The 27,029-nt window shown below is 44.2% G+C and overlaps 1 protein-coding gene and 1 non-coding gene across 4 annotated transcripts; one reads left to right on the top strand and one right to left on the bottom strand.

Moving 5' to 3' along the window:
* The first annotated feature begins 29 nt into the window (after window positions 1-29).
* Window positions 30-26,595, top strand: Mtmr4 (myotubularin related protein 4). Of its 3 annotated transcripts, none has more exons than XM_005321577.5 (19): window positions 30-168; window positions 1,320-1,357; window positions 5,528-5,617; window positions 5,972-6,088; window positions 6,633-6,715; window positions 8,392-8,552; window positions 8,668-8,764; window positions 8,920-9,033; window positions 9,883-10,079; window positions 10,304-10,432; window positions 10,945-11,056; window positions 11,549-11,744; window positions 11,945-12,130; window positions 12,209-12,379; window positions 12,530-12,684; window positions 19,827-21,222; window positions 23,558-23,668; window positions 23,864-23,952; window positions 24,309-26,595. In XM_005321577.5, exons 2-19 carry the CDS (start codon window positions 1,355-1,357, stop codon window positions 24,484-24,486), a joined length of 3,585 nt encoding a protein of 1,194 aa, XP_005321634.2. In that variant the 5' UTR covers window positions 30-168; window positions 1,320-1,354; the 3' UTR covers window positions 24,487-26,595. The 3 variants fall into 3 exon arrangements, with proteins under 3 accessions (XP_005321634.2, XP_013212552.2, XP_021579754.2); XM_013357098.4 differs by lacking the exon at window positions 30-168 and adding an exon at window positions 209-373; XM_021724079.3 differs by lacking the exons at window positions 30-168; window positions 1,320-1,357 and adding an exon at window positions 3,397-3,697.
* Window positions 19,381-19,453, bottom strand: Trnaa-ugc (transfer RNA alanine (anticodon UGC)). The gene has a single exon. It is a non-coding gene; the product is annotated as a tRNA-Ala (tRNA).
* Window positions 26,596-27,029: the final 434 nt, after the last annotated feature.

Genomic DNA, 27,029 nt, shown 5'->3' with positions numbered 1-27,029 from the left:
GCAGGGCGGGACTTGGCATGGCTATTGGCCAGGGCGGGCACAGGCCAGAGATGCGATTGGCTGGGTAAAGGGACACCGTGGTGGGGTTCGAGCTGCGCGGCCTCAGCAGCTGCAGGAGACGGAAGTCGTGAGAGCTTTGCCTTGGAGGGTCGGGCGGACACCGCCTGGGTGAGTCACTGTGCCCTGTGCACTGCCAGCCTGGGAACTGGGACCACGTCTTGCCGGGGCCCCGCCCCGGCCCCCACCGGTTTTCTTGAGTCCCGCCTTCTGTCATTCCGGGCTCCGCCTCCGAGTCTTTAGGCTCCACCTCTAGAACCTGGGCACCTGGAATCCCCTGCCAGCCTGGCCTGTCTCTGGGGACCTTATTCCGTAGGTGCGGAAGCCCTGGGCCTTCTAGGCTTGGTCCTTGTTTCCCCTTGTCTCTCTCCGTTCCTCTGAGGCTGCGTGCCAGTGGGCGGTGAGGCAGCACCTCTGGCTTGCCGCTTGCGGGCTCCCCCATGAGGGAGGGTGGGCTGGGGAAGAGAATACTGTGATCCCCGAGGCAGGCAGGACCGCAGATGGAGGCTTTTATCCTTGCAGCCTTTTGCGGAACTCTGCTGCATTGCCCCTGAGTTTAGCAGGCAAAAAGGAGTCAGCGGACCTCTGGTTCCCTAAGTGGGTTTAGGAGGCCTCATCTTGAAATCCCCGTTACTTGGACCCACTAGACAGATGCTGACTCCAAGACCCGACTGGCCTGATTTTGCCCAGATTGTGGTCTTTTGCCCTGTAGATTCCACCTCACTTGATGTTAAGTACACTCAGCAGGACTTGTCCAGCCCTATTGCTCTCTTATCACAGGTGGTGGCCCATTCCCTCTTGTCCTCTGCTCTGGACTCTGGAGGTCAAATGGGTACTACTCCCAGACTCAGACTGGCAGAGCAGTCTGTGGATTCCCCCACTAGGGCCAAAAGTGAGTCTTAATTGGACATCTTTTATGTCTTCAGAGTTGGCATTTCTTCTGTTCTCTTGCAAAGAACAGGGGTTGGAGTGTTCTGCTTCTTGGTCTGGGAGTCAGGACTCTTGAGTTCTGCTGAATATGTCTGGATGACACTTCCAGAACTTTGTGACTGACTTCACACTCTGCAGGATCACTTGTTGCTTTCTTTCCATGTAGCTCCCATTGTTTCTGTCTGGTATAGTGACTTGTGAAAGGCTGGATCCTCTGTAAGGGAGGAAAATAAGAGTTGAAGAGAGATTTAAGGGTAGATGTGTGGGTTTTGTTGATTCTATGGTAACATCAATGGTGCTATTTACCCTTACATTCTTCTGTTTCCTTATAGTGACAGCAGTCAGCCAGGACCCTCACCACGGTAGAATGGTGAGTACTCTTTCTTTCTTCAAATCATTGTTTTCTGTAACCCTTGTGTCTGTTTCTGTGAAGCCACCCCACCTCTCTTGGACTTTGAGCTCTAAGCTACTTTATTCAGCTCCTAAACATGTTCATATGCACTGGAGGTAAATTAGGGTTTCTTGTCTTTTCTTTTCCTCCCTCACCTTTTTTTGAGGGCCTTGTCCATGCTAGGCAGGTTCTCTACCACTGAGCTATACCCCCAACTCAGGGTTTTTTAGATTGAAAGCAGTATAAAACACTGGGATGAGAAATATCTAGAAGTTTTTTTCTGCATGTTCTAAGTCATTCCTTCCCCTTACTATCTATATACCACTGACTTCCTTAGCCTTTCATAACAGCTCTCCTCTTACTTTTCTTGAGTCTCTAGTAAATCTCTGTGTTCCAGTCTAAAAACCATACCTTCTATATTTAAAACCTTTGGACTTCTGGTGGGCCCCTTGAATATTGTGGGTGTTGTGTCAAATGACTCTACCAAAATCATGGGCTTTTTTAGCTCTTAAGTGCTGCTGCTAAGCCACTGCAGAAAACAGCTGGCTGAATGTATAGTAGGAAGGCATCCTGAAGGTACCCAAAATAAGATGAATCACTAGGGGTTTAGTCCTGTAAATTTCCCATTAACTGAACCTACTCTTCTTTCACCCCAAGTTCAGGGTACTCCTTACATCCTGAGAGCTAGGAGGAGGAAGCAGTGAGATGAGAAAGGAGTACTAGGCCAGACCAGGCCCTCAACCTGACTGCATCTCTTCTTTTTCTTTCAGATGTCCCCTATGCTTAGGGACAGTTAATACATTCAGTTGGTGAGAGGACTCCCTCCTTCTTCCCTTCCTTCCACAAACATGTGGATCTATGATGGATGAAATATTGGTCTGGTCTCTTCTCAGCAAACCTATTTTAGATTAATTACATACTTTTTCTCTAGGCCTGAAGTCTCACTTGAAAACACCATAAGGCTTACTTCTTATAGGTTTGAAAGGTTTTAGTGAGGTAATGTTTGAAACAACTTGACCTATAAGTAGATGCTTAAAATGTCAGATTTTCTCCTGTTTGTCCCCTCCTCCACAACAAAAGCCCTACTTTCTGAAATTTACTAGACACAGAAAGTTTGGGGTTCCAGCCGTCTCCTTCTGACTGTTAGTGATACTGAGTCCCTTATTGTTTTTTTAAGAGAGAATTTTAATATTTATTTATTTATTTAGTTAGTTAGTTAGTTATTGGCAGACACAACATCTTTGTATGTGGTGCTGAGGATGGAACCCGGACCACATGCATGCCAGTCGAGCACGCTACCACTTGAGCCACATCCCCAGCCCAATTACTTGTAATTCTTTGGACCTTTACCCATTTTTTTCCAGCCCTACCCCTGGGCTTCAAGTTTTGTTTCTGTATAGCTTCTGTGGTCCGTAATGCTAGTTCTTCTCTTTCCCAGACTAAGAAATTTTTTCTCCAAGAAGGATTTTCTTTCCAGATCAGAGGATGAGAAGCAAGGGAGATATGGAATCGAAGGAGTAGGGTTGAGCAGGGCCATGAAATAAAAAAACATAAAGGACTTCCTTTCAGGACTATGAATGTCTAACTTGGCACTAGAGTAGGGTCCATTCTAAAGGAACCAAAAGAATTTTTTGAGGTCAGGGGATTGGAGGATGACACTGATGGACATGGTAGGGTGGGTGGTAGTTTTGGAGGGAAGGAACAAGCACTGAACTGGATGGCAAGGGCATGGGATGGAGATACCGGTGAGGTCCATTTTGGGATCCAGAGCTGGCGTTGGGGGAACCTAGGGAGGAGGGGAGGACGGAGAGAAGCTTGTATGATAAAAGAGGAGTGGGTTGAAATGAAAAGGTGGAGGCGGGCTTTCTTCTACCTCCCAGGCAGCCTTGGGCGGTAGCTCTGCTGGGACTCCAGAATGCCCTGGGTTGCCCTCCCACGCGGTTACAGAAAGGGAGGAGCTTGGGTGGGGGCGGGCCCCCGGCGCAGCAGCCCCGCCCTGCCTCCACCTTCCGGGCGCCATCCCGGGGTTCTCCCTTTGCCTTGCTCCCCTCCCTTCCGCGCTTGTGCTGAAGGGCGGAGCTGGGCCCGCTCCATTGTGGACAGGAGGGGAGAGGCGCGCGGGAGCCTAGCCGGTTCCCCGCCGCCAGCCCCTCGCTCCTGGCCGCCTCTGCTGCACCTGGCAGGTCCCGCAGCCGGGATGCGGCGGGCGCCCGGGCCTGGCGGGCAGCGCAGCGGCTCCGGGGACATGTGCGCTGGCCCAGACCGCCCGCGACCATGAGCCTGACCGCCCGCGTCTCTTGCTCCATGCTTAGCTGCTTCGTAAGTGTTAGCCCTGCCTGCGGCGTCAGGGGGGCTCCAACGATTGCTGCACTCGATTGCTGCACTCGCAGCCCCGCCCAGGTCCAGCCTTTGGGATATTAATTTCCAACCCTGCCCCTTCCTCAGGCCCCTGGCCTGACCTGGACGTTTGGGGAATTGGGAGAAGGGTTAGCCCTTTTCTTTCTTGGACTTCCTTCAATCTTTGGATGCTGGGGTTTATCGAAGGCCTAGGATAGAAATTCTATGGCCCATTCTGGTCCTGCAGCCACTGCCCTTGACTGCAGATTTCCAGGCCCCGCCCTACAGGGGTACATCCCTTTACCTCCGCCTCTCCATCTTGGTCCCACCCGCTGCATCCTTGCTTGGGGATGTGGGATGTGGCTAGTAGGCTGTGTGGGATGTTAGGGGGCTGGTCGGGGAGCAAAGGATGTTTGAGAGCTGCCTCCTGGGTTCCAGTCCCCTCCCCCTTCCATAATCCTATCCTTCACCTGACATGCCATTCTTTTCTCCTTGACTGTCCCCCAGACAACCTCTCTTTTCTCCATCTTCCCTGCCACTGCAGGGCTCTGTACCTCTGCATCATTCCCAGTCTTCCCCTCCTCCCCTCTGGCTAATGCTCCTTCTCAGCTTCCCCCATCTGTCCTCTCAGATGTTCCCATACACACACACCACACACCCCCCCCTCCCCGTGGGTGTCTGCCAGGCCTTCTTTCTTTCTCTCCCCTGGCTGTCCTTGGGTCTTCTTTCTCCAGGTAGTGGATCCCCTCTTTTCTCCTCCCTGGTGGTTAGGAGGGGAGTGACTTCTGCTTGCTATGGGTATACCTCAGGAATTCCCCTCAGAGCAGCAGGCTGGGCAGGTTCTTGGCAGGTGGTGGGGGCTTGATAGCAGTGTGGGCCTAACAGGAAGATAAACTCAGCTCCAAAACATATCTTCCTTTTGAAAGCTCCTTGAAGGCCCTCTAGAGGCTTGCCACTGAATCCCCCCAACCTGTTCCTCTTTGTCTCCTTCACCGACCAGGTTGGTGCTTCAGTGGCTGTAGGTTAGCTGCCACACCTGGCTCCTTTTCCTCAGAACAGCACTTTCCCACTCCTAGTCTGATCCTTACATTAGTCCCTACCCCCCCACCCCTCCCGTGGTTTTCTGCTCTCTTTCATTTGAAATTTTGATTCCACAGGAGAGTTCCTCCTTATTCCCTCACTTTCCAGTTACGCTTACTAGGCTTGAGTACCCCCTCTATATTACCCTTCCCCACCTCCAACTAAGCCAGGTCTCCTTTCTCTCCTTGGATGTCAGAACCTTTTGGAAGCATGTGTGGGAGCTGGAGGCAGTGGTGCTTGCCTGTAATCCCAGCTACTCAGAAGCTGAGGCAGGGAGATCACAAGTTCAAGGTTAGCCTGGGTAATTTAGTGAGACTCCTGTCTCAATATAAAAAATAAAAAGGTCTCCGGATGTAGCTTGTGGTAGGGTGCCCTTGGGTTCAATCTCCAGTGGCATTAGAAGAAGAAGGGGAAAAAAATGAGAAAAGCCAGGCACTGTGGCACATGCTTATAATCCCAGTGATTCAGGAGGCTGAGGCAGGAGGATCACAAGCTTGAGGCTGGCTTCAGCAACTTAGTGAGACCCTGTCTCAAAAAATAAAAGGGCTGAGGATATAGCTCAGTGGTAAAGCAACCTGAGGTTCAGTCCCTCACCCCACCCCCCAAAAAAGAAAAGAAGTGAGTATGTGTGTTTGTGTGTGGGGCTGTAGATTTATTAGTGGGTGGAGGGGAATGAATGAGCCTAAAGGGACAAATTGAGCCTGGCAACTCACGGCTCTGGCCTTCCAACAGGGTGAGGAGGGGCCTCCCAGCCTGGAGTATATCCAAGCCAAGGATCTGTTCCCTCCCAAGGAACTGGTGAAGGAGGAGGAAAATCTTCAGGTAAGGAGGAATTAGAGGCTTAGATGGGTAGGGCTCTCTAACTCGTTAAAACATACCCTCTCTCCCCATTCAAAATCTCCAAGAGGTTCTAATACTGAAGCTCTGGCTTCCAGCTCTCTAAAGGGATGTCATAGGGTGGTGTTGAGGGGTCTGTGTGTACATTATGGAGCCTTTGACCTCAGAGAAGGAAAGGCAGCTTTCCTGTGCAGCGGTTACTTGGTATCGACTGTGGAGAGGATTCTCCTTTGCTGCCTTGGTCCAGTTTTGCCACAGAAGATTTTATAGAGCAGGGACTACAGAGGAGAATGAGGGGCAACACTATTATGGACTGAGGGTTCCTCTGCCCCTTGGCAGGTACCCTTCACAGTGCTTCAGGGAGAGGGAGTGGAGTTCCTGGGCCGGGCAGCCGATGCCCTCATTGCCATCTCTAACTACCGGCTGCATATCAAGTTCAAGGACTCAGTCATCAACGTAAGTTCTTGTCTTGTTTTCCCACATCCAAGTTTAACTCCCTGTGATATTGTTCTAATGCTGTACCTGATCATTTCTCCAAAACAAGTTGGAGTTCCTTCTCTTTGTCACCAACCTCTTTCTCCTAGTTGTAAGTCTATTTTTCTGTCTCTCAGGCTCATTCTTCCTTTCCCCCCTTTGTTTTACTCTTGCTGGTTCTTCGAAGGAGCATTGTTGGCAAGGTGCAGGCTTTGGGGTTAGCTAAACCTGAGCTCTTTTCCTGTACTGCCACTTACCAGCTGTGTGACCTTGGACAAGTCTTCTAACTCACCTTGATTTTTTTCCTTACAATATAGGGTGAAAATATCTGTCTTGCAGGGTTATTATAATTGTGAATTGGGGCCAGATATGTCAGGGATCCAGCATAGTTACAAGGCGCTTAACGGTTTCTCAATAAATGCCAGTTTTCTTACTTCCAATGATACATCAGCATCTGGGACAGAGTGGGGTTGAGGAGTGGTGCTGAGGTGAGGGATCTGAACCTCAGTTTGTCCTTTCTCTGAAGGTACCTCTCCGGATGATTGACAGCGTGGAGAGCCGTGATATGTTCCAATTGCACATTGCCTGCAAGGACTCCAAAGTGGTGAGGTGAGAACAATGGGACCTTACTTAGGTCCCCTCACCCTAGTCTTGTGCAGACATCTCTGCTGCAAGTTTCTTTTGAGCAAGAGAGGAAAGATACTATTTTATTTTCCCCATTGGAGGAAAAGGTAAAAACTGTTCTCAGTTGGGAAGGTCAGTTTACTGACCTATAGTGTCTTGATCTGAAAAAATAGGGATAATATTTAGCTCATGGAGTCATCATGAGGATTAAATGAGATAATGCACATAAAAGCAACTAGGATAATACCTGGTACAGAGCACTCCACATTATTGTTGATTCATCTGTTTATTCATTTAACATACACTTATTGAATACTTCAGACCAGTCTATCTTAGGGAGTAAAAATACAACAGAAAGCAAATAGATAAAATTTTCTTTCCTTATGGAGCTTATATTCCAGTGGGGAGATTCTGGCATAAATGATAACTATAAAGGAAAAAAATAAAGCAAGGAAGGAGCATGGAGTGCTATGGGGATGAATATGATAGCTTTAAACAAGTGATCAGAAAAGGTGACTTGAATCAAGACCTGAAGAAAGTGAATGTGTGGATATTTGAGGGAAGAGTATGCCAGACAGAAGAAACAGTGATTGCAAAGGCTCTGAGGTGGGTGTATACCTGTGCCTGCACACTGCAAGAACAATGGCAGGAGACAGTGGACTGGAGTGGAGTGCATGGAGGTGATGATGGTGGAATATAAAGTCTGAGAGCAAAGCAGAGAGTCCCAATGACTGGCTTCTACTTTGAGAGAATTGGGAAACCCCTGGTGGATTTTGAGCTAAGGAGTTATGTGATCTGAATAATGTTTTTTGGAATCATCTGGCTGCTGTATTGAGACTAGATGGAAAAGAACAGGAACAAAGCAAGGTAGAAACTGGGAGGTGAGTTAGGAAGTTACTGCAATTACCTAGGCAAGAGATGGTAGCGTCCCAACTAGGGTGGTGGCAGCCAAAATGCGGAGAGGTCGTCAGATTCTGTGTATTTTAAAGGAAGAGGTTACAGGATTTGCTGAAAGATTGGATCATGGGAGAAAAAAGTGACTGAGATGGCTACAAGGAGTATTAGAAGGATGCTTGGTTTAGGGCCTGCCATATGCTCAAATCTGGAGCAGATTCAGAAAGAATCCACCTTGCCCTTTGCCTCATAGAAGCTAAAGTTTGGTTGCTAAAGGAAGACTTAATATGTAGCAGTATGCTATAGAAAGCCATATTGTTTAATATTCCAGGTGCTTAAAATGCAAGAGAAGAAGGAATCTGGAAGAGGATAGGCTAGGAAGGACTCAAGGAAGGAGTGGCACTAAAACCATGTTCAAAGTGTCAGTAGAGACAGGCAGAGACAAGGCATTATCAAGCAGAAGAAGAGAAAGAACAAGTAGGCAGGAGTGATGTGAACAGGATGTCCTGCCTGAAGCAGAAGGCTTGTGTTAGGGAGTCATGGGAAATAGCACTGACTAGTAGGGTAGGAACAGGGAGTGCAGAGATTCAGGGCCATGTGGTAATTTCTAGATTTGACGTAGGGACTCACCAGAGGAGATAAGTATGTCTCAAACACAGAAGTTCTTGGGAATTGTCACAAGAGACAGCTTCTCTTGAGTTCAGGTCAGTGTCCCTTGTCCCTCCCCCAGGGCACATCTGTCCCTTGCCTCTTCCCTTGCCCTGCAGGTGCCACTTCTCCACTTTCAAGCAGTGCCAAGAGTGGCTCACAAGGCTAAGCCGGGCCACAGCAAGACCTGCCAAACCTGAGGACCTCTTTGCCTTTGCCTACCATGCCTGGTGCCTGGGGTTGACTGAGGAGGACCAGCATACCCATCTGTGTCAGCCAGGTGAGCGATGTGCTTTCTTTGGGAGGCTGCTTCTTATCCCTCAATTCTTGAAACTCCCCCACCCCTGGACATTCACACTCTGGGAAGCTGACAGACTGTGGGGACTGTGTTGCAGGAGATCACATACGATGTCGGCAGGAGGCGGAGCTTGTCAGGATGGGCTTTGACCTGCAGAATGTTTGGAGAGTCTCACATATCAACAGCAACTACAAGTGAGAGGGCAGGGGTGGGGGAACCAAAGCAGGGTGGCACAGCTCCTGGGTCTGTGAGATAGGAGGGCTCCTGATCCCTCTTCCCATACAAAAATATCCTTTGAGTCTTGTTATCACATAGAACAATTCAATAATCTCCTCTGGTCTCTTCTCAGATTATGCCCCAGTTACCCCCAGAAGCTGCTGGTTCCTGTATGGATCACAGATAAAGAGCTGGAGAATGTGGCTTCTTTCCGTTCCTGGAAACGCATCCCTGTGGTTGTGTACAGGTGAGATAGTGGGAGATGGAAAATGGAGGCTTTTTTTTACTCAGTAGGGAAAGAGACAAAATCTGAGGTTTTTGGCAGCCTGCTGGGAATGGATACGCTTTGGAGAAGTGACGGAAATAATTTAAAAATAAGAATTGCCTTATTTTTTCTTATAAGGATAAGTCTTTTGGGGATTTATTCACTTTATTTATTTATTTACTTATTTTTGAGAGAGAATGTGTATGTATGTGCATGCATGTGCGTGTGTGTGCATATGTGTGTGTGTGTGTGTGTGTAAAGTATTGCATTAATACAGGAGTTGCAAACTGGCCTGTGGACCAAATCTGTCCTACAGCCTGTTTCATGTACAGCCTGTGAGCTATGAATAGCTTTTACATTCTTTAAAGTGTTATTTAAAACAACATAAAGAAGAATAACAACAGACTGGTTGTGACCTACAAAGCCAAAAATTGTCTGGATTTTTACTGAAAAAGTTTACTGGCCCTTGCACAAGAACATTGTACTAAAATAGAGTGAAACAGGTAGTAATCATGAGGCTTAGAATTGTTCATGTTCTTGGCTCAGATCTTGTTCTCTTGCTGTATGTCTGTACCTGGTGAAGGTTTGATGAGTCAAGGTCATCTTGGGAATACAGAGCCCATTTGAGAAAATGTGTGTGATAGCACTTTGTAAACTGTAAAGCTCTCTAGAGATGTTAAAGCTTTTGGTTGCTATTATCATGGCCAGATGAGTTGGTAGCCCCTGCTGGCTCTGGAGACCTGGGTTTGCACCCTTGAGATCTCTGTGGTAGGCTTCTGGAGGATTGAATGCCAAGAGCATTATGTTTGTTTTTTTTTTCTGTTTCGTCAGACACCTTCGCAATGGGGCTGCCATTGCCCGCTGCAGCCAGCCTGAGATCAGTTGGTGGGGCTGGCGGAATGCTGATGATGAGTACCTGGTCACGTCCATTGCCAAAGCCTGTGCCCTGGACCCAGGAACAAGGGCCAGTGGGGGCCCTCTCAGCACTGGGAATAATGATGCCAGCGAGGCATGTGACACTGACTTCGGTAAGGCATAGGTGTTACTAGACCCCAGGCAACAGGCCCCCTCCAGTGAGAGGATGGGAGAAAGATGATACAGAGTGTCTAGGTCTCTGCCTTTTGGAAGGCTTTGGGGTATGAGATGGGTAGTTTTCTAGTTGCACATTGCTCTCTTCTGAGAGTGAGTACCAGAGTCAGAGTGAGGCTGGATGTCTAGCTGACCCTGAGTCTTCTACCTTATGTGTATTCAGATTCCTCTCTGACTGCGTGTTCTGGGGTGGAGAGCACAGCAGCCCCTCAAAAGCTACTGATCCTGGATGCGAGATCCTACACAGCAGCAGTGGCTAACCGTGCCAAGGGTGGAGGTTGTGAATGCGAAGGTATTGCTGTTACCCCAGTGTCTGTAGGACCCTGTGTTTTGGGGTCTTTGGTGAAGATGTGGTTGGGGGGCAACTTGTGGAGTGGAAACAAACAAACAAAATTGCTTAGAACTAGGACTCTGCCATTTACTATAGTTGTGTTGAAGTTCTTCATCAAATTTTATTTTATCACCTGTAAAATGGGGATAATATATACCTTGCAAAGTTTTTAGGGTGATTAGAGGCTGCATATATAAAAATTAGTTGCACAGAGAAGCTACTAGATTTTTTGAGAATTTACTAGATGTTGTCATTCTTACTAGTATTACTGGCATTAATATTACTAGTATTATATAGCACCAGAGAATCCAGAGATAAAAGTTGATTCAGATTTCAAGAGTATATTTGGTTCCCATCTGGAGTGTTCTTCACTGCTGGGGATGTTTGTCCACTAGAACTGCTTTTGACCTCGGTGCCTGGGTGCCTATTTCCAGGATCTGCTTTTATGTTTCACTCTCCTCTCATGTCTACAGAGTACTATCCCAACTGTGAGGTCGTGTTTATGGGAATGGCCAACATCCATGCCATCCGGAACAGCTTCCAGTACCTCCGAGCTGTGTGTAGCCAAATGCCAGATCCCAGCAAGTAGGTGTTCCCTGCTGTGACTGCAAATCCCTCCAGTCTCATTCTTTACTCAGTACTTTTTGTTCTTGGAAGATTTTGAGGAGATGGGAAATTTGGAGGTACAGGAGACCTCAGAGCCTAGGTGGAATTGGGTACAGTGGACCAGTTCCAAGAATACTACTTCTCAGCCAATACTTTGGCACTGTCACAGGACATTGGATTCTTTTTGTTTAGATCAGTTGTCCTACTCAAAGAACATAGAGAACTGGGGAGAGAAAGTGGCTAAATGTGCTTGTCATGCTTTCTAATTCCTTTTTAGATTCTAAGAGGCTCCTTTCTGCCTTAGGTCCTGTCTTCCCTACCTTCTTGCTAGGTACTTTTAGCAAAAAGGCCGTGGGTGGTCCTCTGGGTTCCAGCTCTTACTGGGGATTTTGTTGGGTTGAACTGTCTGTCTGTGAGTGGTGGATAGCCCTAGTACCCTTAGTGATGGGCTTGATTTCTGTTCTTGCATAGCTGGTTGTCAGCACTGGAAAGTACCAAATGGCTGCAGCACTTGTCAGTGATGCTAAAAGCAGCTGTGCTGGTGGCTAATACAGTAGACCGGGAAGGCCGGCCTGTGCTGGTGCACTGCTCTGACGGCTGGGACCGGACACCGCAGATTGTAGCCCTGGCCAAAATATTACTGGACCCATATTACAGGACATTGGAGGTATTGAGAGGGGGTCGGGTATAAGGGAGGAGGGATGGTGGTGGGTTCTGAGGAACTGTCTTGGGAATCTTTTGATAGAGGACGTTAGTTCAGTCCTGTTCTTCTTTGAAGGCACCAGCTCCTTGCTTTGGGCAGTCCCCTGGGAAGTAGCACAATAGCCTTTCCAGAGAGACCCCATGCTTAGACTGTTTCCTTTGCAGGGCTTCCAAGTGTTAGTGGAGTCTGACTGGCTGGATTTTGGGCACAAGTTTGGAGACCGCTGTGGCCACCAGGAGAATGCAGAGGACCAAAATGAACAATGCCCTGTGTTTCTCCAGTGGCTCGATTCTGTTCATCAGTTGCTTAAGCAGTTCCCCTGTGTATTTGAATTTAATGAAGCATTCCTGGTAAGTCCTAAAGCCTGTGACCAGGGTGGGGGGAATGGCATCTTGAGGCCCCCAGGTTAAGCTGTCTTGGCTCTCTAGGTAAAACTGGTACAGCACACGTACTCTTGTCTCTATGGCACATTCCTGGCGAACAACCCCTGTGAGCGAGAGAAGCGCAATATCTACAAGCGAACATGCTCTGTGTGGGCGCTCCTGCGAGCTGGCAATAAGAACTTTCATAACTTCCTTTATACGCCTGGCTCAGACATGGTAAGTCCAAGCCATTTTCCTGTGAATGCAACTTAGAAATCAGTAGGGTGAAGAGGCTGAGTCAGTGGGGAAAATAGAGAGCCAAAGGCTTAGGGAAGGAGAAGGGACCAGGAATATCTTACAAAATGCTAATATTGGGCCACTCCCTAGGTTCTGCATCCCGTTTGTCATGTGCGAGCCCTTCACCTCTGGACAGCTGTTTATCTGCCTGCATCATCTCCATGCACACTTGGAGAAGAGAATATGGATCTTTACCTTTCCCCAGTGGCCCAGAGCCAGGAGTTTTCTGGCCGCTCTCTGGACAGGTGAGAAAAGCCCTTGTTCTCTCTCTACCAGAAAGGTAGTAACTGATTCCTATCTTGCCTAAAAGTCATTTTTCTTCTTTTAATGAGCTATTTAAAAGCAACTTCTTGAATCAGTTAAAGAAGAAACATGGGTATAGACTCATGGCTAGCCTGGGATACACTCTGTTTTCAAGGTCTTCTCTTAAGATAAGGTTGGTTACCTTCTTTCCTGGGTCTGCTATCACCCCATGTGACATACCCAAGCAAGGGAGAGGAGAATGAAAAAGAAAGGACTACTTCATGAAGATTTGTGGGAATGTTGTTGATTTTTGTTCACTTAATACAAGGCATGGGAAGCTTGCTATCTTAGTAACCTTTACCTTTACAATGTTTTTAGCTTCCAGAAGCATCTGACTCTTGGGAAAATGGGTTCCCAGCAGGGAGATGGCCTTTACTCCCTCAGAAACAGGCAGAAATTAAAACAAGAAGTTAAATAAATTTTCTGGTTGAATTTTTGTGGGAAAAGAGGGATGGAGGCTGTTTAATTTATAAAAGCAATCCTTGTTTGTTATTTAAAAAAAAAAAAAGTCAAACAATATAAAAAGAGATAACAAAAGTACTTGCTCCTGATACTTGTCCCCACTGATGTCTATTGTCAAATACTTCCAGTTGTTTTTCTCTCTTTCTCTCTTCCTTTTTTGCAGTACGGGATTGAATCCAGAGCCTCATGCATGCTAGGCAGGCACTTTACCACTGAGCTTTATGCCCGGCCCCCAGTGTGGATGAATCTATGTAGAGATATTTGTAAACATCTCTGTATAGGTACACCTGAGTCCCCCAGGTGCAAGCTGTCTTGGCTCTCTAGGTAAAACTGAAACAGCATACATACTCCTGCCTCTATATTATATTTGTTTTTAAAAAACAAAACCTGGGCTGGGGATATGGCTCAAGCGGTAGCGCGCTCGCCTGGCGTGCGTGCGGCCCGGGTTCGATCCTCAGCACCACATACAAACAAAGATGTTGTGTCCGCCCATAACTGAAAAATAAATATTAAAAATTCTCTCTCTCTCCTCTCTCTCTCCCTCTCTCTCTCTTAAAAAAAAAAAAAGAGTATATGTTAAAAACAAAACAAAACAAAAAAAAAAACCTGAATGTTTTGCATATCATCTTGCAATTTTCCCCCACTTTGATCAGGCTATCATCCCATGACAATACATATAAAGCTACTTTATTGTTTTTACTATTTAAAAAAAAAATATTTTTCCTATGGGGGATCAAACCCATAACAAAAAAATCATGGTAAAATACATTTACCATCTAAGCTAATTTTAAATATATAGTTCAGCTGGAGGCATAGCTCAGTGGTAGGTGATGTTCTTAGCATGTGCATAGCATGGGTTCAACCGCCTTTCAAATGTGCATTTTAATAATATTTTTTATCCATATATCTTTGCATTTGTGCTAGTATTTTTGTTAGATTCCTAGAAACAAATATGCTGTGTTCAAAGCATGTGCATACTTCAAATTTTGATATTTGTTTATTAGATGAAGGTTTTTGAAGTTAAAATGTAACATTCTTGGTTGAATATTATAAAAGATGACAAAACCCTAACATTTTAAGTTTTTGATTTTAGGTTGTTTTTTTTTTTTTTGGTTTTGTTTTTTGTTGTTATATATTTATTTATTTATTTTTGCAGTGCTAAAAATTAAATCCAGGGCCTTGTGTGTGGTAGGCAAGCACTGTACCTCTGAGCTACACCCGAAGTCCAGTTTTAGGGTCTTTTGAGTTGAGTTCATTGTCAGGGGATAGGCTTTGGAATTCTGTGATTTTCCCCTTTCCCCATACTATTGCAGAATTTGGGTGTAGGTTCAAAAGTTTATTTTTCCAGGGAAAAGCTTTTTATCAGATTCTTTCTATTGTGGGTGGGGGTGTTACCAGGGATTGACTCAGGGGCACTCAACCACTGAGCCACATCCCCAGCCCTATTTTGAATTTTATTTAAAGACAGGGTCTCACTGAGTTGCTTAGCACCTCACTGTTGCTGAGGCTGACTTTGAACTCTCAATCCTCTTGCCTCAGCCTCCTGAGCTGCTTGGATTACGAGTGTGTGCCACCATGCCTGGATTTTCAGATTTTTAATAAGCTCTAGGATCTGTTTAATAATCATTACCTTAAGTTAGTAGCTTGTTTCTTTAATACTTGCAAATGGCAACTTGGGGTTGTGGCTCAGTCGTAGAGCACTTTCCTACATGTGTAAGGCACTGGGTTCAGTCCTCAGCACCAATAAATAAATAGATAAAATAAAGGTATGTATCCATCTATAACTAAAAAAATACTTACAAATGGCTTAGTGTTTTACAAGGTTTTGTGGGCTATAACAAAGAATAGAAGATACAGATCCTACTTTGAAGATACTTTTAAGCTATAAGATAAAACACAGAACAACTAGAGAACAATTCTAAGCATCTAAGCAAGTAAAAATGTGCGTATTTCAAAGCTGTTTGAGAAATGAGATGCTTTAAAGTATCATTTGGTGACTATTTTACTCAGGAAATTTTCATGAAGGACCAGATAGGAGCAATGTCATTTTTTACGTCCCAGATGCCTAACTCAGGCCTGGTTCATAATAAGTGCTTTAGTAAATTTTTAAGTGGGCAAAAAAATGCATGGGACATAGGGGATTGTGGGGTTTGTAATAAGGCAGGCAGAGAGAGGTCCAAAGGAACTGGGTACGTGGAGAATTTTGAAAAACAAATTTCTCTGGAGCTGGCAGAGGTTGAAAAGGGGTTAGTCTGAGAAATGGAAAGATATATATGGGACAGGTCACTGAGTACTTTAAGCATTAAAAAAGTTATTTTGAGGGGCTGGGGATGTGGCTCAAGCGGTAGCGCGCTCGCCTGGCATGCGTGCGGCCCGGGTTCGATCCTCAGCACCACATACCAACAAAGATGTTGTGTCTGCCGAGAACTGAAAAATAATAAATATTAAATAATTCTCTCTCTCTCTCTCTCTCTCTCTCTTTCTCTCTCTCTCCTCTTAAAAAAAAATTCTCTCTCTCTCCTCTCCCACTCTCTCTTTAAAAAAAAAAAACAAAAAAAAAAGTTATTTTGATTTATTTGTCAAAAGTCAGTCAGTGTAGGAAGTTATTGGGACGTACTGATGATGGGATTTTTGGAGAGCTTAGCAGTGAGCAGGGTAGTTAGAGGCACAGAGACCAGCCAGCATCATTGTTGTAATTCAAATATAAAGAGAACAGTCCCTGGAAAAGAGGATTCAATTCAGAAACAATAGTAAAGTTATTAGCAAACTATGGAATTGGTTGAAATTTGAAGAATTGAAGTGCAGAGTGAAGTCTCTTCAAAGTCAAGATAGGTCCCAAGTGTCTGAGCTTAGAAAGTCAGAGAATCTTAGTGCCACCAATGTTCATTGAAAAGGTGATAGGAGCTGGGAATGGTGGCTCATGCCTATAATCCCATCGTCTCGGAGGCTGAGGCAGGAGGCTTTCAAGTTCAAAACCATTCTCAGCAATTTAGCGAGACCTTGTCTCAAAATAAAATATAAAGGGCGGGGATGTAGCTCAGTGGTTAAGCAACCCTAGGTTCAATCCCTGGTACCAAAAAAGAAATGAAAAGGTAAGAGGGCAAACCAGTCTGGGGGAGAAAGAGGTGTTACAGGGAAGTGGGTATTTAAATGTTAGTTGATAGCAAAGGGGTGTGTTGTAAGCAGCTCAAAAAGGTGCTTTGGGTTTAAAGGAATAAATGATATAAGGATTTAAAAGGAATCGGTTTCTGTAGCAACTGACCTGACGGTTTCTGTAGCAACTGACCTGACTTCCTTTGGTTTTACCTTTCTCTAGATCAGAAATGTTGTATTTACTTTCCTCTTCTTCCATTGAAGTCTAGTACATTTGATACCCAGCTCAAATCCTACCATTTCAGTGTAGCCTTCCCTGACCACCTGAGCTGGATGAACTCTCCTCCTTCTAAGTTCCTCAGGCATGACTGTCTATTCCAGCATCACTGATTAAACCTATGGTGCACAAAGGAGTCAGTTGTGGAGGATGGCAGGCTATTGCTGTTTGATTGTGGCTGATGAGTACATGGGAGTTACTAATAGTCTTCTTTTGTATGCTTAAACGTTCCCATAGTAAAAAGCAAAACAAGAAAAGAAAAAAAGAGAAAGTTGTGGTATTTCTTTAAAAAATACACTGGGCTTGGGATATAGCTCAGAGAGTGCTTGCCTACCATGTGGGAGGCCCTGGATTCTATCTCCACCACCACAATAGTAATAATAATAATATCAGAAAAAATATAGGTGTATAGGCCTAATTCTTGTTCATCTCATTTAGTAGATCCTGGATGGACCCTGGAAGCTCCTGATATATATCATTTAGCCCTACTGATCTGTTCCTTTCACTTGGCACTTACCAATGGAAACTTGATGTTAGGTTCTGAGCTCATTCACTCTGCACATTATGTGCCTGGTTCTATGCTAGGTACTGGGGATTCAAATAAGACACAGTCCAGCTCTTGTGGAATTTCAGTAGAGGGAAATAAATAAGTAAACAGTAAATGCAATAACACATTATAAGAAGAACTGTGCAATTTTTTTTTTTTTTTAATGGGGCTGGGGATGAGGCTCAAGCAGTGGCGTGCTCGGCATGCACGGGGCGCTGGGTTCGATCCTCAGCACCACATAAAAATAAAATAAAGATGTTGTGTCCACCGAAAACTGAAAAAAAAATTATTTTTTCATTGTAGTTAGACACAATACCTTTATTTTACTTATTTATTTTTATGTGGTGCTGAGGCTCGAACTTAGGGCCTCACCCATGCTAGGCAAGGACTCTACCGCTGAGCCACAACCCCAGCTCTGCAATATGTTTTTTATTTTTTTGATGGACCTTTATTTTATTTATTTATATGTGGTGCTGAGAATCAAACCCAATGCCTCACACGTAGGCAAGCGCTCTACCACTGAGCCACGACCCCAGCCCTGAGCAATGTGTTTTAATGCACATTATTTTTGTTTAATCCTCATGGTATCTTTAGGAGGTGGGTACTTTAACCTTTCTTAGAGTTTTCAAGCTGGGATTTGAGCCCTGGCTATGAGACTTCAGAAACTATAATAACCACTGGTTCTGCCTTTCTGGAATTTCCTGCCATTTTATTTGTCCAAAACCAAAACAAAACAAATTAGCCAAATGTGATGGTCCACACCTGTAATCCCAGCTACTCAGAAAACTAAGGCAGGAGGATCATAAGTTTGGGGTCAGCCAGGCAACTTAGTGAGGCCCTGCCTCAAAATTAGAAAAAAGAAAATGAAACTTGATCACAAAGCTAGGCACAGTGACACATGCCTATAATCCTGTCAAGTCAGGAGGTTGAGGCAGAAGGACTGCAAGTTTGAGACCAGCCTCAGCAACTTGGCAAGACCCTGTCTCAAAAAAAAAGAAAAGGCTAGGGATGTAGCTCATTGTAGAGCACCCCTGGGTTCAATCCTCAGTACTAAAAAACAAACAAACAAACAAAAATTTGATGAGAAAAGTAATCTTTTTTTAAAAAAATTTTATTATTTTTTTATGTGGTGCTAAGGATCGAACCCAGTGCCTCACATATGCTAGGTGAGCACTCTTCCTCTGAACCACAACCCCAGCCCATGAGAAAAGTAATCTTAAAAATATATTTAAAAGATTTATTTATAATAAAACTTCAAAAGTCAGCTACTTAAAATAAGCTATATTGTATACCTTCAGGGGATTTTTCTCTATAAGCCAAAGTGACTAAGGCATCTGAAAAGAGGAGCGCACTGATTTCTGTTTTCTGGTGAATTTCCTTTAATTTTCATTGCTCTAAGGACTTTGAACTACATTAAAAGTTAGGATAGGGGGCTAGGGTTATGGCTCAGTGGTAGAGCACTTGCCTAGCATGTGTGAGGCATAGGGTTCAATTCTCAGTACTACATATAAATAAAATAAAATTAAAGGTCCACTGACCACTAAAAAAATAAAAATAAATTTTAAGAAGTCAGGATGGTCATTCTAGAAAATATCTGAGTACTTTTGAGGTCATCTTAATAAGTCTGGGTGGTTTCCAATATTTTGAATCCTTATGGCACCTCTTTATAAGGTATAATTTATTACCTTTTTTTCCTCCACTACTGGGGATTGAACCTAGGATATTCTAGGACTGATCTACATTGCCAGCCCTTTTCATTTTTTTTTTTTTTTTTTTGAGACTGAATGCTGATAAATTGCCCAGTCTGGCTTCTAATTTGGCGATCTTCCTCCCTTAGCCTTCTAATTGTGTATACCACTGTGCCCAGCTTTAACATTTTATAGAGGGGGAAATCAAGTATCCAACAAGTTAAATAACTTACTTATAATTGTATAGCTCATCAGTATTGGTACTTATGTCATCTAGCTCCGGAACCAATCTTCTTTCTATCTTACTCTGATGGAGAATATGGGAAATTAGGTTTGAGGCTCAGGTGCGGTCCTGGCTAGAAAAGTAGATTTAGAAGGCATCAGCATAGCAGGCAGTTGAAACTATGAAAGTGGTTGATATTGCCCAGGGAAGTTGTATGGGTTGAATACTGACAAAGCTGAAGACAGATCCTGGGTTCTTAACAATGAAATCCATGTTTTTTCCTTTTTGCAGTTTTCTTTCATGGAACATTGGTTATTTATAACTTTTTTTTTTTTTTTTTTTTTTTTTTGGTGGTGCTGGGGATCGAACCCAGGGCCTTGTGCATGCAAGGCAAGCACTCTACCAACTGAGCTATATCCCCAGCCCCGGTTATTTATAACCTTAAATGTTGTTTTTTATCTTGTGGACTCTGGCTTTGATACTGCTCTTAAGTCCTGATTCTGTATTTTGGAGATGGCTCCCATTTCCTGAGCTGGAGTTGTTAAAATTTGTCTGTATAGGGCTGGGGATGTGGCTCAAGCGGTAGCGTGCTCACCTGGCATGCGGCCCGGGTTCCATCCTCCGCATCACGTACAAAGATGTTGTGTCCACTGAAAACTAGAAAATAAATATTAAAATTCTCTCTCTCTCTCTCTCTCTTAAAAAGTTAAAAAAAATAAAAATAAATAAATTTGTCTGTATATTGGAGATGGTACCCATTTCCTGAGCTGGAGTTGTTAAATTTGTCATTCTAGGTTACCTAAAACCAGATCCATGGACGATCTTCTTTCTGCCTGTGACACAAGCAGCCCCCTGACTCGCACATCCAGTGACCCTAACCTGAATAACCACTGTCAGGAGGTCAGAGTTGGCTTGGAGCCCTGGCACAGCAATCCTGAAGGATCAGAGACAACCTTTGTGGAATCCGGGGTAGGAGGTTCCCAACAGACTGTAGGAGAAATAGGCCTTCCTCTCCCTCTGCCCAGCAACCAGAAAGACTACCTGAGCAATAAACAAACTTTTAAGAGTCACAAAAGCTCTTCTCTAAGTTATAAGCTGCTTAATACTGCTGTGCCCTGGGAAGTGAAGAACACCTGTGATCCTGAGATCCAAGTCCTGGAAGAGACTAAGGCACCAGCTCCAGACCCTCCTGCTCAGGATGAGCTGGGTAGGACTTTCAGTGGCTCAGGAGAGCCACCTGAGCCTGAAACAGAATCCATCAGTGTGCCCTCCAAGATCACTCCCTGCAAGTATGGCGAAGTCTGTGATTTTCCTCAGTCTGCCCAGGACTCTCTTATGGGTGCCGCCCAACAGGCACAGATAGAATCTGTGCTAGGTGTGACCTCCAGATGTGTTCTGAATCAGAGTCTGGGCAACCTTTGCAATCCACCGAGTGCTGCCTGCCAAACTCCTCTAGAGCCAAGAACCGACTTCCTCAACCAAGATCCCCCAGAGTCTGTGGCAGGTATCTCCCATCAGGAACAGCCCAGTTCTGTGCTGGATCTGATCCGTAGGGAGGAAGACACTGGCAAGAAAGGAAATAATAGGAGTGGGCAGTTACTGGAAAATCCTCGCTTTGGGAAAGTGCCATTGGAATTGGTCCGAAAACCAATTTCTCAGAGCCAGATCAGTGAGTTCTCTTTCTTAGGGTCCAACTGGGACAGCTTCCAAGGCTTGGTGACTTCATTCCCAAGTGGGGAGACTACCCCTCGGCGGCTGCTTTCCTATGGCTGCTGTAGCAAGAGGTCAAGCAGTAAGCAGATGAGGGCCACAGGGCCCTGCTTTGGGGGCCAGTGGGCTCAGAGAGAAGGTGTGAAGTCACCTATCTGTTCTAGTCATTCCAATGGACACTGTACTGGCCCAGGAGGAAAAAACAACCGGATGTGGTTGTCTGGTCACCCAAAGCAAGTCTCCAGCACAAAGCCTGTCCCACTGAGCTGCCCTTCTCCAGTGCCTCCACTCTACCTGGATGATGATGGACTCCCCTTTCCCACAGACGTGATCCAGCATAGGTTACGGCAAATTGAAGCAGGGTATAAGCAAGAGGTAGAGCAGCTACGTCGACAGGTGCGTGAGCTTCAAATGAGACTGGATATCCGTCACTGCTGTGCCCCTCCAGCAGAGCCCCCTATGGACTATGAGGATGATTTTGTAAGTATTCATCAATTGCCATTCATCCCTTCAGTTATTCTATTCATTTAGCCCTCCATCCATTCAGCATTCATTTGTTGAGCACTTGCTGAGTGTCACTGGGCTTGGGCTATAGAATGAAAGGCAAGTAAACATCTTGAAAGTTGTTGTATTATGATTGAGGAAGATATTAGGTGTTAGTGGGTTAAGAGTGGAATGAGAGGTCAAGGAAGGTTGTCTTGAGAAGATAATGCTTGAGTTGAATGAAGAATGTGTGATATATGTTGCTAGATATACAGTGAAAAAGAAACATTTGCAAAAGCAAGGAGGTAACAGGTCCTACAGTGGCCTGGCTTAAAGGGTTGAGTGTGTGGCCGTTTGGGTGCAGGCATGCATACATATTTGTGCTGGGAACTGTGATGGAGAGGTGAGTGATATGGTGGGGAGGTGGAGAATTAGACAGGGATTGGAAGGGTCAAGTATCCTTCTTGCTTGGATTTTTACCCTCAAGGCAATGAAATTTTAGGCCAGTGGGAAACATCATCAGATTTATATTTTAAGAAAACTACTCTTGTAACAGTGTAGAATTTTAAAAATATTTTAAGTTCATCAGTTTTTTGGATGTAGAATTCTGAACTTATACAATTTGAATAAGCCTTTACTTGCGTGTGTGTGTGTGTGTGTGTGAGAGAGTGAGAGAGAGAGAGAGAGAGAGAGAGAGAGAGAGAGAGAGAGAGAGAGAGAATTATTGGGGATTGAACTCAGGGTCTTGCATATGGTAAGCAGGCATTCTGTCACTGAGCAAGAGCCTAATCAACAGTGTAGGATTTTGTTTTTTATTTTTGGTACTGGGGATTGAACTCAGGGGCACTTGACCACTGAGCCACATCCCCAGCCCTATTTTATATTTTATTTAGAGACAGAGTCTCACTGAGTTACTTAGTGCCTAGCAGTTGCTGGGGCTGGCTTTGAACTTGTAATCCTCCTTTCTCAGCCTCCCGAGCCTCTGGAATTACAAGCTAGTGCCACCATGCCTGGCTCAGTGTAGGAGGTTGGATCCAGACTGAGAGGCTGGTTAGGACATTTTGGAACAATCCTGGTGAGAGCTGAGGAGGACCAGGCAGGCTTTACTGTGTTGGGTTGCTTCAGGTTCTCGCATGACAATCCTGGGGGAGCTTCTAGGATCCATTCTCTTCCCCATTTTTTTTTTTTAACCTTTGCTTTATTCATTTTGTTATGTGGAACTGAGAATCTAACCCAGTGCCTAACGTGCTAGGCAAGTGCTCTACCACTGAGCCACAACCCCCGCCCTCCCCCATAATATTTTGCTATATAGGCACTTCCATTCCATCTGTTAAGGCACTCCCACTTGTCTTCTGCCCACATCTCTCTAGTGGTGTGGATGGAGCTAACAACTTAATATTCAGGGTAATACTTTTAAACTGAAGTCAGAAAACTCAATTTTTTTAAAGGCCAGATAGCAAATATTTAGGGTTTGCGGGGGCCATACCATCTATGTCATAACTATGTGGCCTTTGTAGCACAAAAATAGCCATAGATGAGGCTGGGGTTGTGGCTCAGAGGAAAAAGCGCTCGCCTAACATGTCTGAGGCTCTGGGTTCGATCCTCAGAATCACATAAAAATTAAATGAAGGTACTGTGTCCACCTACAACTAAAGAATAAATGTTTAAAAAAATAGCCATAGATGATTAATGTAAATGAATGAATTAGGCTATGTTCTAGTAAAACTTGATTTACGAAGATGGGCTAGATATATTGGCCTATATTGTAAATATTGGCTTGTGGGCCAATTTGCTAATGCCTGGTTTAGGATGCAACAAGAGAGAGTCTTTCTGCCTTGTGATATAGCATACTGATTAAGAGCATGGGTCTGAAGCCACAATATTAGGTTCAAATCCAGCTTTACCACTTACCAAATCTTAAATCTATCTTTCTGCCTTCCTTCCTTCCATTGTACTCAGGGATGTTTAATCAACTGAGCCCCATCCCCAACCCGTCTTTTAAAATTTTTTCATTTTAAGACAAGGTCTTGATAAGTTGCTGTGAGCCTCACCAAGTTACTGAGACTGGCTCTGAAATTTCGATTCTCCTGCCTCAGCCTCCTGAGTCCCTGGGATTTCAGGCATGTGCCACAATGACTGGCATGAAACTTAATTTTCCTCTAGCTTAGTTTCCTTATTTGTAAAATGAGGATAAAAGTACTACACAGTGCAAAACTATTGTGAGGAATTAAACAAGTTTATGTATATAATGTACTTAGAATGGTGCCTGGCACGTAGTAAACAGCATTAGTGGTGATGAAGGTGATATTGATATTTTCTGCCTTTTTTTCAGACATGTTTGAAGGAGTCAGATGGCAGTGATACAGAAGATTTTGGCTCTGATCACAGTGAAGACTGCCTTTCAGAAGCAAGTTGGGAACCTGTGGATAAGAAGGAGACTGAGGTATGTCTAGGCAAATATGTGGTGGGTACTTAATGTGAGCTAATGGGTTATATTTCTCAGAGATAAGTCACATGCTATAGACTGACCTTTCCCCCAGATGCATGTAATTTTCACCTGGGCTGCTCTCCTTGTTGTAATGTTGCTCTTCCATTCTATTGACAAGGACCTAGGATTTTTCCTTGTGCCTTTTGTTAGGTGACTCGCTGGGTTCCAGACCATATGGCATCACATTGCTATAACTGTGACTGTGAATTCTGGTTGGCCAAACGAAGACACCATTGCAGGTAAGATGTTCTGTGTGACTCATAAAATAGTGCAGTACATAGGGGCTGAGGCTCAGTGGTAAAGTGCTTGCCTCGAGATGTGTGAGGTACTGGGTTCAATCCTCACATTCAATTCACCACATAAAATAAATAATGATACTGTGTGGTCATCTACAACTAAATAAATATTAAAAAAAAAACACTGCAGCACATAGTTATTGAACTAATTTGAATTACTCTGAAAATGGAGATATAAAGCCTTATAGGAATCATGTTTGCACCGATCTTTGTTCATTCATGGAAGGCCTTTTAGATTGTAATTCTTTCTCAGCATACTGGCATTTCTGATTAACTCTTCCTTCTTTGTGTTTTGGCAGAAATTGTGGGAATGTATTTTGTGCTGGATGCTGCCACCTGAAGCTGCCCATTCCTGATCAACAGCTCTATGACCCAGTTCTCGTCTGTAACTCATGTTACGAACACATTCAAGTATCTCGTGCCAGGGAGCTCATGAGCCAACATCTGAAGAAACCCATCGCTACAGCTTCCAGTTGAATGCAAAGGAGATGACCTGTCCAGTTTTAACAGGTTTGAAGGGAAGATCTGCTTCAGGTGTAGTTTGAAAGGTTCCTTGGTATGGCTCATGAAATCACAGAGCTCAAAGATATCATCTTGAGAAATCCTACTTGGTACTTTGAGACTGGAGCAGAGGAATTTCAATTTGGCAGAGGTCCTTTTCTGGAGACCCTCAACTTAGGGTAATGGTCCTGATCCAGACCCAGAGTCTGGAAGCTTAATGTTGAGTTGGTGACTCCAGCTTCTTTCTCCTGGGGGGTCACAAGATGATGATTTCATAGATACTGCCTGGTGCAAGGTGTCCAAACAGCAATAGAAAGGCATATGTATAACCAAACTGCAAGTGATAACCAGACCCATTTCTCCTCCACCTTGAAAAAAGCAGATTATAGTATACAAGATAGGAATTCCTATCCGATTCGAGATGAACTCTTTTCTGTACCTCTGTGCTCTGTGTCTGTGCATGAAGGCTCAGTCTTTAGAGGCACTCCCTCTAGTTGCAATTAGTACTGTCTTTCTGTGAAGTATGGTTTAAAGACTGGTTGGCCAAGTGGAGGTTTCAATGTATTTTTCACTTGGCTCATCAGCCAGCATCAGTGAATATTCAGTTTAGGGGGACAGTTCTAGGGAGTGAGACATTTTTGGGAGCAGAAGAAAACTCTGCTGATGTTTAGTCTTGGAAAAAAATCAGAGCTGTGAAGGCAGTGGTCACTCTGTTATGCCAAGGCAGCTCTGGAGGTATGCACTGTGAATGAGAAGGGAGAAGCAAAAATTATCTTGTGAAATATCTGCTGATTGTGCCCTACCCTTCGCGCCTGACTTTTCCTAGTTGTCCTGGTGCTAATACAGGAGCTCCACCTTGATCCTCTCCTGGCATGAAAATAAAACAAAGGTTTTTGTTGTTATTCCATTGCCCATTTCCCCCATGTTGTCTTTCCCTTGGCTGCTGCCTCCTCTGAGTCACACTGCTTCTTATCCTGAACACTTGACACCTTGAGGGTAGAATTTTGCGTTTGGTTTTTACCTCCTAGAATATGCTGTTTGGTATGTGAGGGTTTCAGTACAAATGCTGCTGTCTATTTTTGTGCACTTAACAATGGAACCCAAACAAGAGAATGAAGCCTTGATACCAAAATTGGGAGAGAAAATGTGTCCATGTGGACCAAAAAAAAAATTTTTTTTATTTTGGTTTTGATTTTGTTTTTTTCATCTTAATATGTACCAGTGGCACTTAACCAAAAGATAGTGATGTAGCCATGTACTGTGGTTGGGACAGATACAGTCTCCTTGTTCTATAATGAAACCATTAGGATTTCCTTTATACATTTTCCTTAAGTCATTGGTGTATAAAAGGCAAATGACATTTAGGCTTATTCTGTTTTAAAACTGTGGTAGTTGTCTTTCTAACTGCTACTTTCATGTTGCTTTCTAGAAAAAAAAATTCATTCCAAAATAACTAGAATCTGCATTTAGAATAAGAATTGTTATTTGTCCTGCCCTTTTCTTCAGTCTACAGAGAAGCATCTGTGCTGCTTTTATACTTGCCATGGATGTAACCTAAAAAGTTTTGGCGTATTTAGGTCAGCCTAGCAGAACTTTTTTTTTTTTTTTTTTTTTTCATTTAAATGGAGCTGAATAATGGAGATTTTGTGTCTGGGAAATTCCTGAGATCATTGAAAAAGTAACAAACTCTTCCTTGTCTCTGATACATAAAATTCTTTTAACCATTTTCTCAATCATTAAAAATTACTGCCAGTCATGAGTGGCTTTTTAATTAACTTTACTTTGATTGCACTTCACTCTGCCTGTTTTCAGGGGGAGTAATATTGGTAACATTTGGGGAGACTGTATCTGTCTTTTTTGTGTGGCTGTTTTGAGGGATTGTCCCATCAGTGAATAAACTGCATGGCCTTGGAGAGAGACTCTGGGCTTTTGGCTCAGATCCGTTCATCAAATACTCCTTTCAGAGCTGTTGTGGGTGTAAGTGACATGATGTGGCCAAAAATCCAAACTGTGCAGTTGCGTTGTGACAAACATGCAATGTGCTGTAAAAACTCAATACAGTTTAAATAAAATCTCTATATTAGTGCTGCTTTGTTGGGTCTTTTTATTCCTTTTAGTTTTTAAGTAAACATATTCATTGTTCTTTTGACCGTGAAAAAAGAGCTAAAACATTAACCTCTTTCCTCTAACAATTTCCACTTTTAAAATGGACTCTTTTTTAAAAAAAATCAGCACAGCTTTTGTTGTATTTGAGCTTATTGATTGGTTAGGGATATATTTACTCATTTTCAGTTTTATGGGGCTTGGGATGGAACCTATAGTCTCCTGCATCTAGGCAAGAAACTCATTGGAGCTACATCCTCAACCCTGAATAGATTTATTCTTAAGGATTCTATAGAATTCTGTCCCATCTAGATGAGGTTTCCCTTTAATGTTTGAAATGTCACCAGCTGGTTGAAAGCACACAGAATTGTATTCTAGTGATATCCTTCTGCCAGGCACCTGTTTTCATCAAACCT

The sequence above is a fragment of the Ictidomys tridecemlineatus genome, chromosome 3 (genome assembly GCF_052094955.1).
Source record: "Ictidomys tridecemlineatus isolate mIctTri1 chromosome 3, mIctTri1.hap1, whole genome shotgun sequence".
NCBI classification, from domain to species: Eukaryota; Metazoa; Chordata; class Mammalia; order Rodentia; family Sciuridae; genus Ictidomys; species Ictidomys tridecemlineatus.
Note: the sequence above shows the minus strand (reverse complement) of the source record. Positions and strands in the feature narration are given on the sequence as shown.